The sequence below is a fragment of the Podarcis muralis genome, chromosome 11 (genome assembly GCF_964188315.1).
Source record: "Podarcis muralis chromosome 11, rPodMur119.hap1.1, whole genome shotgun sequence".
Lineage (NCBI taxonomy): Eukaryota > Metazoa > Chordata > Lepidosauria > Squamata > Lacertidae > Podarcis > Podarcis muralis.
In genome coordinates, this window is record NC_135665.1 from 12,578,438 (window position 1) to 12,599,199 (window position 20,762).

Here is a 20,762-nt window from a genome sequence, read left to right on the forward strand (position 1 = left end):
GATGTAGCAGCACCCACGTACCTGTGGAGAAAAGGTTAACCTGCAAAATGAGTCTTAACTGAGGGTGGGTGGGAGAAGCTCTGGATTCCCAGGTTAAGATCCTCCCCCTATTGTGTGGGCAGGGTGGTCCCTCCCCCTACCTGGCCTGATCACCTTGGCAACGCCTCCCCAGGCGGGATTGAGCAACTGGCTGAGATAGGCGGAGACCTCCAGGTATCCCACCTGGGGAAGGCAAGGCCAAGCCTGTGCTAATGGTGCCGCATAGGGTCCAGGGGGCTGTGCGTGACCACGCAAAGGGTGCCCCCCATTTAATGTGGGGAGCGGTCATTGTTACAGATGTGAAAGGTTGGGCATAGGCACTGAGTGAAGCCCTTTATTCAGCCCATCTGCTGGGAGTGTATCTAAGGGTAAAGCACATTTTGCGGGGAGCCCTATGGCCTACATCAAATAGGGGAACCCCCAAGGGGTCCGCTTTGATGAATGCTATGGCCCTAGCCCTCGCCTGGATGTCGGACAGAAACAACTCCTCACAGATCCCTTTAACAGGATACCGTTAAGCAAGGAGAGGCAGGCAGAAACTACAACCTACCCTCCAGCCAAGACTTAGGCTTACCGAATCCCTAACCACCAATCGAAACAGTCAAGGCTTGCTGCCAACCCCTTCACATCCCTTTCTGCCCTCGACTAGATTGTCTAGCCAAATCTGGTTGCCTAACTCAGGTAGGTGCACCCCATTATTGTGATATAAAGTGTCCTGGTTAAACAGGGAGCGGGTGGTGCTGTGGTCTAAACCACGGAGCCTCTAGGGCTTGCTGATTGGAAGGTCAGCAGTTCGAGTCCACACAATGGGGTGAGCTCCCGTGGCTCTGTCCCAGCTCCTGCCAACATAGCAGTTTGAAAGCACACCAGTGCAAGTAGATAAATAGGTACCGCTGTGGCGGGAAGGTAAATGGCATTTCTGTGCTCTCTAGTTTCTATCACGGTGTCCTGTTGTGCCAGAAGCAGTTTAGTCCTGCTGGCCACATGACCTGGAAAGCTGTCTGTGGACAAACACTGGCTCCCTTGGCCTGAAAGCGAGATGAGCGCCACACCCCATAGTCGCCTTTGACTGGACTTAACCATCCAGGGGTCCTTTACCTTTTTTTTTCACCTGGTCAAATGTAATGCCGGGGTGCCAAATCACCCTGCCATTCATGCACTGCTTTCTTTGTGGCCCGATTAATGGCTGCTGGGTATGGACTCTTATGCCATTTCTGCCTCTCAAGCAAATTGGACCAAACAATGGTCACATCCAGAAATACTGCAAGGATCAAGGACGTGGGCCGTGGCCAAACCTGCCCAGTGAAGGTCAGCGGACCTGTCCAGGAAGCCCTTTCCCCAGCCATCAACTCTGCCACTTCATATATGAGGATACCTGGGGATTGGCCTCTCTTGATGCTCTCAACAAAGGGGCAATACTGGTAGGAGCTGCTGATTATTTCGATGCCCATGTCCCCAACTACTCCAAATGTTCAAACAATTCAAACGACAAAGGCTAATATTTGTAACTTAAAACGTTTATTTTGTATACCTTATATACAGAATATCACGGGAAACATAGAAACTTGTAGGCACAAATTACATGTTAACTGTGGCTGAATAAAATATTAGATATAATGAAACTGCAACAATAAATACATCTGAATGATAACTATATAGCTTAGCTTATGCACTTATATAAAATCCATGCTTTGTGAATAGCATACGTGTCCATATTATGTTTTCATGATGCTGAAATTCCTTGAAAGTTTTAAACATGTCAGTGTGTGTGTGTGTCTACATTTTCAAATATCTCATGTCTATTAGCATCACACTTGGAAATAAACCACAAACTGGAATAAAGCTGTACAACTAATTCCCCCCACTAAGAGTTTCTTCCATCTATCAAAAAGAAAAAGCCCACCCCATCTTATACCAGTTATAGCAAAACAAATATTTTGATAAACTCACATGTATGTAAAATCTATTATAAATTACAAGGACAACAGAAGGGTACAATATAAAATATATCCACCTTAGAATTACTGGTCCAGGAATAAATATTGCTTCTATACTAGCCCTGCACAGATAAATGCAAGGCAATAAAACATAGTCATGGCTTATTATATTATTTGGAGAGTGGGGTCAACAAGGAACAAAAAGATATCTTTACATGTAACAATGAATTGTTTGCCAGAGCCTTATGTGTCTGAAATAGATTTTTACTAGGCAAGTTAGATGTCTAAATTTGATTCTTTAGGTTTCATTGGTGCAAATGGATTAGGACTGCAATCACTGGCTGCATTTAGGGATTAGGCAAACCTTCCTTCACATTATATAATATAAGCTGCAATGAAGTTAAGAAGGCTTTGTAACAGCTTTCTCTTTGGGGATTCTGTGCATTTGTAAAAGGTATATATTACTGGCTGTTCTGGGACAATGGTATCCTGCAGGCTTGCTCTATATGAAACCCAACCAGCTAAGAACAAAACTCCCAAGAAAATGCAAATAATAATAATAGCAATAATAATAATAATTTATACCCCAGCCATCTGTCTGGTTTGCCCCAGCCACGCTGGGCACTTTCAACATATATAAAAACATAATAAAACCTTTAAAAACTTCCCTACACCGGGCTGCCTTCAGATGTCTTCTGAAGGTTGTGTAGTTACTTATCTCCTTGGCTCGGGGTTCACATAACTCCATACCCTCCAACATTTCTCAAAAAAAATAGGGATGTCCTACCATACCCTTTAGTATTTCTTCCGTGAAAATAAGGACATCATAAGGAAAAGTGGAACATTCTGGGATCAATCAGAAACCGGGACTGTCCCTGGAAAATAGGGACACCTGGAGGGTCTGTTGGTGCCTCCGGCTTTCTTAGGCAATTTAAATGGGTAGAAGGCTTTAAAATAAATAGCAAAGAAATAAAACAGAGACCCTGGGAAAGGAGCTGAAACCTAGAAGAGGACCAGGAGAGCAATTCATGCTAAAGGCAGCCTCTAAATTGCAAAGAGGGGCATTGATTTACCATGGGAGACTTTGGAGCCCATGCAGTTTCCAAAGATGGAATACTTTATCCAACTAGCTAGCTGCCTCTCTGTAGAGATTTTCATGATTTTCTATTGCTTGGGATGGAGAAAGTAAATGCCAGCAAGGAAAGGCCTCAAATGGGTTGGAGCTGGACTATTTGGCTTCCATGGACCTCAGTTAAGAAACATATCAGCTCCGAGTGGATGGCCACAGCCAGCCACAAGTCAATCTCCCTGGAGTTTTGATGCTTTTCATAAATTAGCCTGAGTTTCCTATTCAAGATGCCCATTCACTACCCACTCTGGAAGAATGGCAAGCGAAGGTGATCGACTACATGGGACTGGTAGAGATGACTGGCAGAATCCGTGATCAGGAGAAAGAGACAGTGGAAGAAGACTGGAAGAAATTCAAAATTTATCTTAAAAATTGTTGTAAAATTGAAGTGTAATGAGATGTTAAGGTGTTAAGAAATAGAGAATTGCAGCTGTAAACAATAAGTTAAGGAAATTAGAATGAAAGTGAATTAATTAATCAGTTGGAGGGTTGCTGAAGAAAGGTAAAAACAAGGATGCAGAAAAGGGGAGGTATGGGGAAGTCCAGGAAGCAAGGTGTAGGAAGATAAGATTATGAAAGTATACATGTTTATATGTTTGTATGTTTTGTTTTGTTTTGTTTTGTTTGATTGTTTGTTTTTATTATATGCTTGGAAAACTAATAAAAATTATTTAAAAAAAAAAAAAAAACAAGATGCCCATTCACTTCAAAGGCTGTATATAGCCTGTTATTTTTTAACATCCACCTACATGATGTCTCACATAATACGTCTTTCTTTTGGTTTGTCACTTTTCTTAATCGAATCCCAAACGGAAAAGATGAAAACCTTTGCCAAAGCGCTGGCTTGCAGGCAGAACAGACCAATTATGTGGTTACGTATTGAATTATTGCCTGGCTCAATGCTGTTGGATTTTCTGACAGCTAGAAAGAGGACTCACTCAGCAGAAAATGAGACAAACGTCTTGCATGCAATTAGAAATGGTTTTGAAATGCCTGCTTCTAGGAGCAATCCCAGTTCTGTGAAATCAAGAGGGGGGGAGGGGAAAGAAACTTGCTTTTGGGTACATTCTTTGGGTGAAGACACCCAAATGGATCCAGTGGTTTGCTTCCTCTGGAGAAGGAAACTTGTTGGCTACAACCCATCTATTCTACATGTGAAGGAAGCCATTTCAATAGACTTTGCTCCTTTGAAAACAAATGCTTCAGATCCCACTGAATGGGTGTCAAAACCATTTGCATAACTCTTCAGAACCTAAAATTAATCTCCTGTAGACATTTAATCTGGAGCAAATGCACAATGTACTTTGTGTTTATGTGAACATCAGCAAAGAGGCTGCGCGCCTACATGTGTATACTCTCGACGGATGTTCAGATTAAGACTGAGCTGACATTTCTCCCAGATTCCGGAAAATATTCCTGCCATTAAAACAGGGGCTGATTTTCTAACACTGTCCAGGGGGGAAGTGGGGGAAAAAGGAGGATTTCCTCCAAAGCTTTTAAGAGATAGCTGCCCCTTCCCTTCCCGGCAAGATATTGTGGAGAAATACCCTGGGAGCGACAGGTTGTGACATGGCCTTGTTCCCAAGGCATTCTGGGAAACTGCAGAGAGAAACTGCACTTCTGTGAGTGGCACAGGGTTGGGGTCTTTTTTGGTTTAAAATTGATTCCATTGCCACCCAACAAATGATAAAAAATAAATTTCTAAATTTTTGGGCACAGCTCTAGTTCAAATGGATGTGTGGTAGTCAGGGGTGGGGCCTGCTGATGTAATGCCACACCCTCTAAATGCACATTTGTCCCATAAGGGTCAAATGTCCATAAATGGATTCTGTATTCACCCTTGGTGCATCAGGTCTTATTAAGTCTCTCCTACCTATTTCTCCTTGGACCATGGAAGATAAACTGGCATAAACTGTGGTCTCATATTGCAGGCAATTTTCTTTGTATTCAGGAAACGGGATGCAAGGATTAAAGGGTTCACAGCATTAAAGTATTTGTGAGCAATGCATATTCCATTGCGAAGGATGCCTTTAAGTAGCTTTTGGGTGACATTTGAAATGTAACGTGCGTGCTATTTTTATAGACACTTAATTGCATTTTCCAGCTTTTGATACACACACTTGCCAAAATGTTAATATGTTCTGCTTCAAAGTAGCTCATTCTCTTCACGATGCAGCTTTTAGTTTAAAAAACAACAGCAGCAACATCTTGCTTTGACGCATGTACAGTGGTACCTCTGGTTATGAACTTAATTTGTTCTGGAGGTCTGTTCTTAACCTGAAACCGTTCTTAACCTGAGGTACCACTTTAGCTAATGGGGCTTCCTGCTGCTGCCAGCATGCGATTTCTGTTCTCATTCTGAGGTAAAGTTCTTAACCTGAGGTACTACTTCCAGATTAGCGGAGTCTGTAACCCGAAGTGTTTGTAACCCGAGGTACCACTGTACTGTAATGAAAATGTCATTTGGCACAGAGGTTTTGCCCTGTCCATTCAAGATTCGCAAACCATACTAAGTCCATCAGTTGCCCATCCTGACCCGCACCTGTCTGTGTATGAGATGCAGGTAATCCTGTGCTACTCCTTGATGCCACAACTGACATGTGGGAAGGCTGGATTTGGAAACCTGTGTCTTATCATATATCCCCACCCCTCAGGGACTGTCCCCAGCCCTCCAGCTTAAAGGAGCAGGGATGAGTACTGAGATCAATTTTTCTGTCCTCACAGAAAATACCTGATTTCTCCTAGCCAATCTGATGTTTGGTGAGAATAAAAAATGGGGGGGGGGATGTTTACAGGTGCATGCGACTAATTCAACTGATACCCATATCAACTATGAATCCTTTGGAGAGTCAAATGTAATGGGTCTACTTCAGTATTATAAGATAAAAATAAAGAAATATCTGGCAAGTTGAGTGTTATAGATTTCACCCCTGGGTCAAAAACAATTCCTCTCCCCTTGCATCCTCATAGCAGATAATTGTCATGCTACCCAGAACAGCTAATCGGCAATGTTAGATCTATTTGCAAAGGGGAGGTGGTCAGATTATGCATCCCATGGGAGAGAATAATATTTGGTGCTGCCTGATGTCACTGAGGCCTTGATATTTAATCAGGGGCACTAGGAAAATTACAAAGGTGAGGGGGGGGGACTTCTTAGTTCAGTGTTCATCAGTATCATAAAGCATGTGAAGAAGAATAGAGCACAATTCAGTGTAAGAGAATAAACTTGCAATCCAGGAAAGCTATGTTAACTTAACCCTAAATTTAGTTCTACTTCCAAATATATATTTTTGTAGATAAATACATCTTTCATTAATTCTACATATAGCATTAGCATAAAATTTTAAACTAACAACTCCTCATCTTTACATAGTGGCAACGATACCGGCGGGAGTACTTAGTTGTGGATATTTCATTTTCTATTCTCTCGAAAAGAGATATCGCTCTTCTTCTGGTAACTGTTTTGCTGCCGCTGCTGTTCAATGTCTAATTTATAAAAGGGTTGAGAGGTTGGTAGCGCTTTCACTTCACACAACTGTTTACTTCTGGGGTATTTTCAAAACAGCTATTAATAAAACAGTCTCACATGTTTGTTTGTTTTCCATTGTGTACAGGTCTGAAACATGGTACAGTCAGAAGAAGGAGTCTAGATGGCAGCTCCGGGACAATGCTATTTTCACATAATGACACATTTGCCTTTCAGCTTCTCTTTCCTTTTCTGTTGCTTGCTTTTTTTGCCGTCAATCTGTAAGCTCACAGTCCTGCGTTTCTCCAAGTTCAGCAGCTCCTGGAACAACTCCTTCACGTTGTGGTTCATCTTGGCAGAGGTCTCCATGAAGGCACACTTCCACTTTTTGGCCAGGGCTTCTCCATCGTTGGTCTGTACCTCTCGGTTGTGGTCCTCGTCGTTCTTGTTCCCCACCAGCATGATTGGGATGCTGTCTATATCCCCTTTGATTTGGCAGATCTGTTCGTAGATAGGCTTGAGTTCCTCCAAGGACTGCCGGCTGGTGACTGAGTAGACCAAAATGAAAGCGTGTCCTTTGGAAATAGACAAACGCTGCATGGCAGGAAACTGATGGCTCCCCGTTGTGTCAGTGATCTGCAAAGTGCATATGCTCTTATCGCAGCTGATCACCTGCCGGTAGGTGTCTTCAATTGTAGGGATGTAACTGTCTCTGAAGGTGCCTTTAACAAATCTCAGGACCAAGGAACTCTTGCCAACTCCTCCTGCTCCAAACACCACCACCCTGTAATCATTGCTTTGTTCAGGCATGGTTTTTCAAGCTTTGCGCTGCTCAACGAGGAAAAGAAACCTGCATGTGGGAAGAAATAAGAATCATCTATTAATTTGTGGAGGGGATAGTTCAAAATAAACCTAGGACGCTAGAAATGGGGAACATGAGCTATTTTATCACACAGTGTGAAGGATGAGGCTCATTCTTCTCAATTTTAGATGTCCATCTTTCAGTACAAAGCAGATCCATAAATTTATATAACTTACTGTCTTTCTATGATTTTGAGACTTGTGCAAAGAGGAAGTGTTTGTTATTGGTAAATTCCCACAGAGAGGAGCAGAGACATTCCAAACATTGAAGGATAACACTCGCTCTACCTTTTCAAACGGAAATGGGGGAACTCTGCCCCAAATTTGGCCTGCCAAGCAGTTTCCCCCAAACCACACCCACCTGCCTCATGTCTGGCATCATTTGTGACATCAGGTGTGGGGTAGGTAGAGACATGGCACTAAGCTCCCCATTGCCTCCCCATGTTGGTAGCAGGCAGCAGCACTCAGTGCTGAGCAACGCCACCCCACCAACTTCTATCTCTTTACACCAACCACACATATTTGTGTTTGCTGAAATGCTGAAATGCAGGGGGGGTCATAAATAAGAGTGAGCCTTCTAATTACATATACAGTGGTACCTTGGGTTAAGTACTTAATTCATTCCAGAGGTCCATTCTTAACCTGAAGCACCACTTTAGCTAATGGGGCCTCCTGCTGCCACTGCGCCGCCGCTGCACGATTTCTGTTCTCATCCTGAAGCAAAGTTCTTAACCCGAGGTACTATTTCTGGGTTACTGGAGTCTGTAACCTGAAGTGTCTGTAACCCAAAGTACCACTGTAGAAGTTCTCCAAGAGAAGCCAGCCAGCTCCTGCTAAAATGACTACTTTTCTATGTGTAAGGGAGAATTCAATGCCATGATTCCCATTGAAATGATTGCCCCTATTGTACCCCTGTGTGCTATTCTGGGGGGACGGGTTCTCCTGACACACACACCCAAGCCAGTTTTGGGGAAGGGATCAGGGAGACAAGGGGAGCAGAGAGCCCTGTTGTATTTGCACAGGGTTTCTGCAGATAGGATTCATTCGTGTCCATTCCTAGGCCTGTAAATATGGGTTTTAGAGTGCTGAAGTGGATTGGGTGCCTTGTCCTGCTAATCCTCTGCCCCCCACCCACCCAAAAAGCACTGCAAAAAAGCCTCTGTGCATCCACAACCAAAACGCACATTTGATAGGGTTGCATTTACAGTTGTATCAATATTATTTTGTAGTGTTAAGCCAATGCACAAGAACACAAGTATGCCTCAGTAAATCATCGCCACGCAAAATGAGATACGGCCTAGGACCCACGTACCTACAGGACCGCCTCTCCTGGTATGCCCCGCGGAGGACCTTAAGGTCCACAAATGACAACAGTTTGGAGATCCCAAGTCGCAAGGCAGTTAGATTGGTCTCAACTAGGGCCAGGGCCTTTTCAGTACTGGCCCCGACTTGGTGGAATGCTCTGTCACAAGGGACTAGGGCCCTGCGGGACTTGACACCTTTCCGCAGGGCCTGCAAGACAGAGCTGTTCCGCCTGGCCTTTGGTTTGGATTCAGTCTGACCCTTATGTTTCCCTCCCCTTATGGTTTTGATCTATGGGCTACTATTAAAATGAAGCTACATTTTAAATTGTATTTTAACCCGTATTTTAAATTGGGTTTCTTCCTTTCTTTTCTCCCCCCCCCCCCATTATGTTTTTATTGTAATTTTACTGGTGTTAGCCACCCTGAGCCCAGCTTTGGCCGGGGAGGGCGGGGTATAAATAAAAATTTATTATTATTATCATTATTATATATGGGCACGCCTTTTGTGCGCGTGCAGCATTTTATCCACACACGCTTGCAGATGAGTACAGAAAGAGTGGGGCAGAGAACATGCAAATAAAATGAAGGAGCAGGAAGTCCTTGCAGGTTGCACATGCTCCAACCCTGTACAGTGGTACCTCGGGTTACATACACTTCAGGTTACAGACTCCGCTAACCCAGAAATAGTACCTCAGGTTAAGAACTTTGCTTCAGCTGGACTCCTTGGCAGGTTTTGAATAAACATTCACAAACCTTTTATTGATAATAATCAGCTAAATAGTTTGAGGATCTATCAGTGGCGTAGCGTGGGTTGTCAGCACCCGGGGCAAGGCAAGTAATTTGCGCCCCCTAACCCGTGGATTTGCACCCCCTAACCCGTGGATTTGTGCCCCCTAAACTGTGGATTTGCCCTAACCCCGGATGTTGCGCCCGGTGCGGCCGGCCCCCCCTGCACCCCCCACGCTACGCCACTGGGATCTATACAACTTTGTAACATGCAGAAAACAGCATTCTTAGAGAAACCAAAGACTGGAACTGAGGGAAGGTGGCGGTGGGGGGTGGGTTTTGTGTGGGAGGAAGGGAGGGAGGAAAAATGGGGGATGATATGTTTTTGGATAATATGTCTTGTTATAATTTTGAATAATTTTTTTTTTTTAAAAAAAAAGAACTTTGCTTCAGGATGAGAACAGAAATCGTGTGGCGGCAGCGGAGGCCCCATTAGCTAAAGTGGTACCTTAGGTTAAGAACAGACTTCTGGAATGAATTAAGTACTTAACCCGAGGTACCACTGTAATTAATTTTAGAAAGTAAAATCAGAGGGAAGCCACGGAGGAACTAAGTAACGAAAGGAGAAAAACTCTTTCACCCCAGTTTCCAAATTAAAATATTTCCCTCTGTCTCTAGCCTAATGCAGAAAAGCTGGAAGCATTCTGGGCCTGATTCAAAATGTATAGTAAATGCCAAGATTCTGCCTCGTTGAGCCATTAGAATGGGACTATATCTCAGCACAATATGGAGAAACAGGGATGGCATTACAGCTCCAATCGAAGTGTGAACTCCCCAGAGTATAATGTTAAAGACAAGTGGGCTGAGAAAATGCTAAGAGAAAGGATAAGAAAAGGCTCTAGAAGGCAAAGAGAAAGTAGGCGTCTAGTTCGTGTCACAATCCAGCCTACAGGAAGAAACAAGAGCGGAGGCAGTTAGAAGGAATCCCCCCCCCCCCCAGAGGATAACACTGACTAAATCTATGAGACAGCTGCTAACTAGGGCTATGGCTTAGGCAGAGCAGTAAAGAAGAGCCATGACGACGAATAATGTCGCAATCGTGATTACAGCTAAAAGGACAAGGCAGAAGGGACAATGCATCTTCAGAGCTTGCCAAAGCTGGGTACGAATAGCACAGAGCCAAGGGGATGACGGTGTTGAGGTGAAGTAATAATAATAATAATAATAATTTATTATTTATACCCCGCCCATCTGGCTGGGTTTCCCCAGCCACTCTGGGCGGCTTCCAACTGAATATTAAAAACAGTACAGCATCAAACATTAAAAACTTCCCTAAAGAGGGCTGCCTTCAGATGACTTTTAAAAGTAAAATAGTTGTTTATTGCTTTGACATCTGCTGGGAGGGCGTTCCACAGGGCAGGAGCCACTACCGAGAAGGCCCTCTGCCTGGTTCCCTGTAACCTTACTTCTCGCAATGAGGGAACCGCCAGAAGGCCCTCGGCGCTGGATCTCAGTGTCCGGGCTGAACGATGGGGGTGGAGACGCTCCTTCAGGTATACTGGACCGAGGCCGTTTAGGGCTTTAAAGGTCAGCACCAACACTTTGAATTGTGCTCGGAAACGTACTGGGAGCCAATGCAGATCTCTCAGAACTGGTGTTATGTGGTCCCAGCGGCCACTCCCAGTCACCAGTCTAGCGGCCGCATTCTGGATTAATTGCAGTTTCCGGGTCACCTTCAAAGGTAGCCCCACGTAGAGCGCGTTGCAGTAGTCCAAGCGGGAGATAACTAGAGCATGCACCACTCTGGCAAGACAGTCTGCGGGCAGGTAGGGTCTTAGCCTGAAGTAATTTTTAAAAAATGGAAATGAACATGCGGACCAGGTCTGTTGTCCAGGTCGGTCATGTAACTAAAGGTTCTCTGCATAGCTGTCAACCTTTCCCTTTTCTTGCGAGGAATCCTATTTGGGATAAGGGAATTTCCCTTTAAAAAAAGGGAAACGTTGACAGCTATGGTTCTCTGTGTTGAGCATTTTTGCTGGTCGATCTGCCCTTGCCTTAAAAGGGGGGGGGGTGCAATTATGCAATGATGTCTTCCAAGTCAACAGGAAACTTATTATTGCCATTAATAAATTAATTAAATGTAATGTAATTAAATTTATATGCCACCCTTCATCCAAAGATCTCAGGGCAGCCGACATGATGAAAATGTAAGGTAAAAACACAAATAAATAGAACAAAAACAAAACAAAACAATACCCCCCCTTCCCACAGACACATTCAAAAGGCTGTAGAATATTAATCAGCCAAAGGCCTGGTTGAAGAGGAATGTTTTCACCTGACCCCTGAAAATATATAATAAAGGCATCAGACGAACCTCTCTGAGGAAGCTATTCCATTTGGAATTTGAAATCCCTCCTTCACCCCCGGTTTACTCTCATGTAAGAGTTTTGCTTTGATCCTTGGCTTTTTATTATTCCAAATAAACTTAAGAGCAACATTCTGTCATTTATTTAATTGTTGACCATTTATTTTAATTGGCAAGTGTTGGAAGAGAAAATTGATTCTGGTAGCCATCTTAATCACTGATATTTTTGCCTGGAAAAAAAAGTTAAATAATGGAAGTGAGGCTGCAAGATTTGTCAATTAATTGATTACATGAATTCATTAAAAATGAATTTAACTATATATATATTTAAATTTAACTATTTATACAAGCCACAGGTAGCAAGTGCCATTTTTGGAGAGACATTGTACCTTCTCTCTAACACCCCATTTAGAGTGCTACTGGTGAACTACATACATCAGTGTTTCCCAACCCTGGGTCTCCAACTGTTTTCGGACCACAATTCCCGTCATCCCTGACCACTGGTCTTGCTAGCTAGGGATGATGGGAGTTGTAATCCAAAAACAGATGAAGACCCAACGTTGGGAAACAGTGACATACAGTACATGCATCATCTAAAAACAGAGGATGGGGTTCACCTAGTGAAGTCCGTCAGCAGAAGCCCTGCACAAAGACAGAGGGTCACAATGCGGTTCCCCCTGATGCTCCCCCAAGATTGGCTCTGGAGTAGGGTTGCCATTTTTCACACAATGAAAGTCTGAACAGAAAGGTTGTTAAGCTTTTTCTGGCAAAGTTGTTGAGGAAAAACACCAAAAACGATACTGTCAGCATGGGTTGCCATACATCCAAATTTCCCCAGTGATTTCCAACCGGACACTGCTTCCAACTGCAGTATTCCGGATATGTCTGGGAAATTCTGGACATATGACAACCCTACTTTGGAGGTCAATATCTCTATGTGGGACATGAAACTACAGTTAGAACTGGATATGGAACAACTGGTAGGTTCAAAATTGGGAAAGGAGTACGACAAGGCTGTATATTGTCTCCCTGCTTATTTAACTTATATGCAGAATTCATCATGCGAAAGGCTGGGCTGGATGAATCCCAAGCCGGAATTAAGATCGCCGGAAGAAATATCAACAACCTCAGGTATGCAGATGACACAACATTGATGGCAGAAAGTGAGGAGGAATTAAAGAACCTTTTAATGAGGGCGAAAGAGGAGAGTGCAAAATATGGTCTGAAGCTCAACATCAAAAAAACGAAGATCATGGCCACTGGTCCCATCACCTCCTGGTAAATAGAAGGGGAAGAAATGGAGGCAGTGAGAGATTTTACTTTCTTGGGCACCATGATCACTGCAGATGGTGACAGCAGTCACGAAACTAAAAGACGCCTGCTTCTTGGGAGAAAAGCAATGACAAACCTAGACAGCATCTTAAAAATCAGAGACATCACCTTGCCAACAAAGGTCTGTATGGTGAAAGCCATGGTTTTCCCAGTAGTGATGTATGGAAGCGAAAGCTGGACCATAAAGAAGGCTGATTGCCAAAGAATTGATGCTTTTGAATTATGGTGCTGGAGGAGACTCTTAAGAGTCCCATGGACTGCAAGAAGATCAAACCTATCCATTCTGAAGGAAATCAGCCCTGAGTGCTCACTGGAAGGACAGATCCTGAAGCTGAGACTCCAATACTCTGGCCACCTCGTGAGAAGAGAAGACTCCCTGGAAAAGACCCTGATGTTGGGAAAGATGGAGGGCACAAGAAGAAGGGGACAACAGAGGATGAGATGGTTGGACGGTGTTCTCGAAGCTACCAGCATGAGTTTGACCAAACTGCAGGAGGCAGTGGAAGACAGGAGTGCCTGGCGTGCTCTGGTCCATGGGGTCACGAAGAGTCGGACACGACTAAACGACTAAACAACAACAACAACAACTCCCCAGAACAGTTTGTCTGGAAAGAATAAGACATATCTATCTGGCAAGCTACAATACTTGTGGAGATGAAACATTTGTAATAGGAAAGTTGAATTGCACTCATAATATACTCCTTTTTTGCATCCAAATAGATGCAGATACAATTGATATTTTCAGACTCACAGAATCACACAGTTGGAAGGAAACTCAAAGATCCTTTAGTTCAAAGTAAACCCCTGCATGGTTAAGTCCAGTCAAAGGTGACTGTGAGGTGTGGGGTTGATGTGGCGCTCATCTCGCTTTCAGGCTGAGTGTTTGTCCACAGACAGCTTTCTAGGTCATGTGGCCAGCATGACTAAACTGCTTCTGGTTTCTTCTGATGTCACAAAAGCACTTGGCAACTGAGTGGATATACAGGCAGGCCAAGGGGAAAGCCCTTTTCTGTTTCTAGCAGGACACACACCTGGCAATGGATGTGACATTCAGCACTGCCCAGGTTTCTTCCACTTGGAGGAGGCAAAGTGGTGAATGGAAGGAGGCAATCCTCTGGCAGTGGGATGCTAGGGAGCGATAATAAGGCAAGTTGGCTTGCTTGAAGGCTGCTGATTTCCATGGTTGGAAGCTGGCGGACGTCTTACAATGGTCCTAACAGTAGCTTCTGGGGCACCGGGACACCGGGACGGAAACCAGAGTGCACGGAAATGCCATTTACCTTCCTGCCGCAGTAGTATCTATTTATCTACTTGCGCTGGTGTGCTTTCAAACTGTTAGGTTGGCAAGAGCTGGGCCAGAGCAACAGGAGCTCATTCGTCATGCGGATTCAAACGGCCGACCTTCTGATCGGCAAGCCAAAGAGGCTCCGTGGTTTAGACCACAGCGCCACCCGTGTTCAACCCCCTGCTGATGCAGGAAATACTCAACTACAACATCCTTGACAGGTGATCGCTGTAAAAAAACCTCCAGCGAACTCCACTACCACATGAGACAATCTGTTCCACTGTCAATCAGCTTGTATCTTCAGAATGTTCTTCCTAATGTTTCGTTGAATGTGATTAAACAACTAAGATTTCTTTAATTGGGTGGAAGCCATAAGAAGAACATAAAAACCCTTGGTGCCATCAGACCATAGGTCCACCTTGTTCAGCATTTTGCCCCTATCAATTACTACTGCACCAAGAAGCTTCCTTAAGAGTGGTTAACAGAAGATGTGTTGAATTGAAATTGGCAGAGCATTTTAGAAAGGAGTTCAAACCTGGGTGGGGTAAGCTTGCTGCACTGACTTCCTCTTTGCCTCAGTATGACTGGATTGAAGATTTGCTGCTTCTTGTTTGTGGCCACTGGTCAGCAATATGCCCAGGATCGACAGGACTGAAACAGGCATTCCCTGTGCCCAAGGATCTAGTGTTAACATTAAGATAGTGCCATTTATATTTATATTTTTTGTTCTTATGCCTAATTAGACTTAACTGTCTTCAACTCTGTCTAATCCTTTATGAAATTTATCAGCTAGTTATCAGCATCAGGACATACTGCTGCAACTCTAGAAATTCGTGTGTATGGTGTTTTTTTAATTAAATGTTCTGTTTTACAATTTAAATTTTTACATCCTTAAACTATCAATGATTTCCCTTCTTCACTTTCCCTGGTTCATTTTGCATATCATCAATCTCTGCATATTTTACAAAAACTATACCATTCAGTATTCCATTATTACAACCATCAGAACTTATTTACACAGTTGAATTTACCTTAATGCTGCCAGCATTTTCAGCTGTACACAATTATTTCCCATATATCTAATAAACGTTTTCCAATCTTCTCTAAATGTATGTTCTTCTTGTTCTCTTATTTTCCTGTGTTAAGACTGCAAGCTGTGCATATTCTGTCAACTTAATTTGTCATCCTTCTTTGGTTGGGACCTCACTCATTTTTCATTTTGGGGCTAACAAAACATGGGCCACAGTTGTTGCATACATAAATAACCTTTTCTGACACCTGGGAATTTCAGTCTGAGTAGCAACTCCATAAATTAACCGGATGTTGCATGAAGAAATATTTTGGGGTTTTTTTAAAATTTCAAGTTAATAACAATTTCCTTGTGAAAAAGCAGAAAGATGATTCCTTTGGGCTATATTGTTACATGCCATGTCCATAGCTGTCAACTTTTCCCTTTTCTTGCGAGGAATCCTATTCGGAATAAGGGAATTTCCCTTTAAAAAAAGGAAACGTTGACAACTATGCATGTCTCTCAATGAATATCCTAGTTGCTGGTAAGCTTGTGCATTCATAAGGTTTTGCATTTGTTCCATGAAAGAGTCACTTTTAGTTTAATCTAATATATACTCTTGACTTGACGTGTAATGTGGATTAAGACTCATGGTGTATATATAGCCTCTGCTACTTAGGAACTCTTTTCACATTAACTGGCTCTGATAGAGAAAGTCCTAATTTATTAGCTAGGTTTCTCTTTTTTAAAAAAAATCACTATAATATAAAATTATCGTAAGTGAGCATAAGTAATGATTAAAGAATCTCTCTAACAAAATGTTTAATTACAGCCCCTGAGCAGGCTGATTTAAAAGAAATCATTGCATTCCTCTCACTGACTTATGCTCTTTTTTTTCATGCAAGAGGTAACTGCAGAGCATCAGATTTTGGGAGCATGATCAACCTACAAAAACACTTGGGAAACTCTGTAGGATCAGTTTATCCCTTCCTTTATGGCTAGTAGAGACAACAAGGCAATATCCAATTCGGTCATACTAAGAGCAGGACCATTACTGAAGTCGATACTTTTCCGTGGACCTGAGTATGGCTATCACCCATCGTTTAGTTCAGTGTTTCCCAACCGGTGTTCCGCGGCACACTACTGTGCCGTGAGACATCGGCTGGTGTGCCGTGGGAGGGAGGCGGGCGAGTCGGGCGGCGAGACGCGGGGCGGCGGCGGCGAGCAGCGGCTGCCCAGCGCGGGGCTCTCGCCGTCTGCCTGCCTGACGCGCAAACCCCCGGCGCAGGCGCCCCGCTTGTTGACACGGGAGGGGAGGGGGGAGAGGAAACGCTGCTGGTGTCGCTGCTCCTCGGCGGCGGCTCCTCCTCTCAGCCCGCCCTGCCTATATTTGCACCAATCCCCGCCCACTAAAGCATTCGCGCCTCCCAATGGGAAGCCTTGCCGGGCGGCGGGTGCTGCTGCCTGAGAGTTCTGAAGCCAAGCCCACTTTCCCAGAGACTGGCGGTTCTGAGGGATCCAGGGCAGGGCCGGCGCGCGCGCGCTTCTTGCTGCCCGGGCGCTTGCTCTAATCCCGCCTTCCCTGGGAGGGAGGGATGGCGGTGGCCGCGAGCGTCCGGGGTGGGGCGCGCGCTGGCTCTCCCTGGCGGCCCCCGTGCCTGGCGTTCTATCAGTGCGCCTCCTCTCTCTTTCCCCACCCATCCTCCACGTGCTGCGCTCTAACCCGGAGTTAGAAGCAAATTAGAACACGCCCCCCGTGTGTGGTGTGTTTTTTGTGCTGCTCCTCTTTTTTTAGGGCTTTTTGGCGGCTTTTGGGACGGCGTCGAGGGGTGGCCGCCTCAGCTGCCGCCGTCCCTCAGTCCCTCGCTCTGCTGCCTCCTCCCACCCCGGCAAGGGGGAGGGAAAAAACTTTCACTTTTGTGCGTCCCTCCCGGCGTGACGCTGCGCGCTGACGTCACGGGGCGGGGCTTTAATGGTGGTGTGCCGCGAGATTTTTTTCCGGTAAACAGGTGTGCCGTTGCCCAAAAACGTTTGGGAAACACTGGTTTAGTTATATGGTGTATGGCCTGTTTTTCACACTTTTATACACTGCCATGGAATCTTCTGATTGCACTTATTAGGAAGAAGAAAAAGGCCGATTGACTGTAAAAATAGTGCGGGAAGAAATGCAAGGACCAGGGAACTAGGACTAAAAAGTTATGTCTTTTATTTTGGACTCCCCAAAAAGCCCCAAATGTTCTCTGTAGGGCAGGGGTTTAGAAGCTTTCCCAGTCCAAGACCCACATTCCCTTGCAGGGGGATGCGGGGGGGGGGGGGTGTGCAGGGCCAGAGGCAAAGGTTGCCCAAGCAATGGATGCAACCCTTACCTTTGTATAGTAGTAAAAAAGGTAAAGGACCCCTGGATAATTACGTCCGGTCAAAGGCGACTATGGGGTTGCGACGCTCATCTCGCTTTCAGGCCAAGGGAACCGGCGTTTGTCCACAGACAGCTTTCTGAGTCATGTGGCCAGCAGGACTAAACCGCTCCTGGCACAATGGGACACTGTGATGGAATCCAGAGTGCACAGAAATGCTGTTTACCTTCCCGCCACAGTGGTACCTATTTATCTACTTGCACTGGCAGCTGCTAGGTTGCCAGGAGCTGGGACAGAGTAACGGGAGGTCCCCTCGTCGCAGGGATTTGAACCACCAACCTGCTAATCGGCAAGCCCAAGAGGCTCAGTGGTTTAGACCACAACACCACCCACATCCCTAGATAAGTATTATCCCTACCCCACAGCGGTACCTATTTATCTACTTGCACTGGTGTGCTTTCGAACTGCTAGGCTGGCAGGAGCTGGGACAGAGCAACAGGAGCTCACCCGTTGCGGGGATTCGAACTGCCGACCTTCTTATCAGCAAGCCCAAGAGGCTCAGTGGTTTAGACCATAGCGCCACCTGCTCCCCTACCATACAGTAGGCTACATTCTAGCCATACAAAAGGCAGAGTGTTATGTACAGTACTGAAGTTCTCACCCTGGGCCAGCAGGGGGATACTGTAGATAGTTTTCACTCAGGTCCACATATGCAAATAAGGGATTGAAAGTGACGTTCAGTGATTGGATAGTTACAGAAAATAGTTACTGTTGCGTTCTAGTGGAGCTCTATATAAGCAGGCTGGCTGAACCCTTCAGTTCAGTTCAGTTCTGTTCTGGCCTGTGAATAAACAAGAGCTGTTTGAAGAATTGCTGTGTTGTCTGATAGGTCCACCCACGACTTAACACAGAGGTTTCTACGCCCCCCCCCCCCCGGCACACATTTGTCTATCTGGGAAAATAAGATCCACTATCAAGGAAACATTCCAGCCAGGCAAAAACACTGGGATGACAGGAAGTACAGCCATCAAGGGCTGTGGCCTGGGGACATGTGCACTGGAGCCAGGCTGCCTTCAGTCTCCAGATCTGAAGTTCCCCATCCCCACTCAAGAGAATTTGCACACTGTCCTAGGTTTTCAGAAGCCAAGAATAAAGGACATGTATCGAGGGTACAGTCACCTCTGGGTGGACTTCAAATAGTTGCCCACACCAAGGATAAAATATAGAGGGTGAGGGTTGGAAAATAAAAAAGCAAAGCATAGTTTTTTTCTAAGTAAGTGTATATATTCTGTAAGTGTGGGATATTCTGCCTTGCGGGCCTTTTCATCTGGAGGATGGGCTCTGAGTGTTCATGCAGAATTTCAATTGGAACGATTAATAATTCACAAAGAATTTTGTGAAGCATTTTAAGTACAGGACTGCAGACCAAGCCAAGTCACACCGAATTTAGCTGTAAAGCACAAGATGACTGATGTAATGAAAAGTCTCCATTTGAGGGTTTTTCCCTGAGCAAACAAAAATTGGTACTCCCTTTCTGTCCAACACTGCGGCATCCTCGATAAGATCCTAGAACTAGTTTCTTCAGAGAGGATTTTTTTTGCTAGTTGTCTGCTGGTAGATATGATTTCGTAAGCAATTTAATGAACATCAGCGTTTACCAATCTTCTCCAAGTTTTCTAAGTACCCTGAACTGATGGACAATTGACACTAGAGAATACGAGTGATTATAATACGGCAGAAGTGATGATCTCATGCCTTGTAGCACGGAGAATAGAAACATCTGTTGCATCACATACTCAGATAAGGGTTCTTAAAACAACAGGATTCTTCTGCTTCCGCAATCATTGAAGTGGTGCTAAATAGTAAGTTTATTTGATATTTCTATGGACAGCTCCTAATGGATTTTGCACACTGTTGCTTAAGAGAACACACATTCCCACTTCTTAGTGCATCAGTGGTGCCATTATTGTAGTGGCACAATAATCAGGCCAGTCTTTGCTTTTGAATTTTAGGAGCCTTGCTAAGTAATCTCAATAAGTTGATGGGAACTCATTACAGACTACCCTCAAGTGCCATAAAGAAGAAGGTCATCGTTAATAGTTTGCTTTCCTAAAGGTGTGTCTAAACAGTAGCTTCCTGCATTTAGGGGTGGGCACCATTAAGCTTCTGTTCAAAATTAGAATTGTCTGGAAATGCACTTAAGAGTCCCTGCAGAAATGCTGCACGTTAGGAGATGTTAGTGTTTCATGTATCATTTCAGAATAAAGAACCAAACCCACGAGACCTCATTCAGAAACCCTGAGAGTGCAAGACAGATGCATGCAATTGTGCCCAAAGTGGTATGTTAATTAAAGACATGGCTTTGGACCAATGTATGATGATGATGATGATGATGATGATGATATATTTATACCCCACCCATTTGGCTGGAATACCCCAGCCACTCTGGGTGGCTTACAGCACATAACAAATTGTAAACATTAGACATTAAAAATTCCCCATACAGGGTTGCCTTCAGATGTCTTCTAAAAGTCAGATAGTTGTTTATTTCCCTGACATCTGATGGGAGGGCAATCCACAGGGCAGGCACCACTGCAGAGAAGGCCCTCTGCCTGGTTCCCTGTAACCTCACTTTTCGCAGGGAGGAAACCGCCAGAAGGCCCTCGGCGCTGGACCTCAGTGTCTGGACAGAACAATGGGGTGGAGATGCTCCTCTAGGTATACTGGGCCGAGGCCGTTTAGGGATTTAAAGGTCAGCACCAACACTTTGGCTTGTGCTCAGAAATATACTGGGAGCCAATGTAGGTCTTTCAGGACAGGTGTTATATGGGCAGGTAGGGTCTCAGCCTGTATACCAGATGGAGCTGGTAGACAGCTGCCCTGGACACAGAATTGACCTGCACTTCCATGGACAGCTGTGAGTCCAAAATGACTCCCAGGCTGCACACCTGGTCC

At 44.7% G+C, this 20,762-nt stretch overlaps 1 protein-coding gene across 1 annotated transcript in view; it reads right to left on the reverse strand.

The window, feature by feature from the left end:
• Positions 1-1,535: 1,535 nt before the first annotated feature.
• DIRAS2 (DIRAS family GTPase 2) overlaps positions 1,536-20,762 on the reverse strand; it is a 29,500-nt gene continuing 10,273 nt past the window's right edge. Inside the window, exon 2 of the mRNA XM_028749087.2 lies at positions 1,536-7,421. Within this exon, the coding sequence (XP_028604920.1) occupies positions 6,782-7,381 (600 nt within the window). The 5' untranslated portion in view covers positions 7,382-7,421 and the 3' untranslated portion in view covers positions 1,536-6,781. The remainder of the gene's footprint in view (positions 7,422-20,762) is intronic.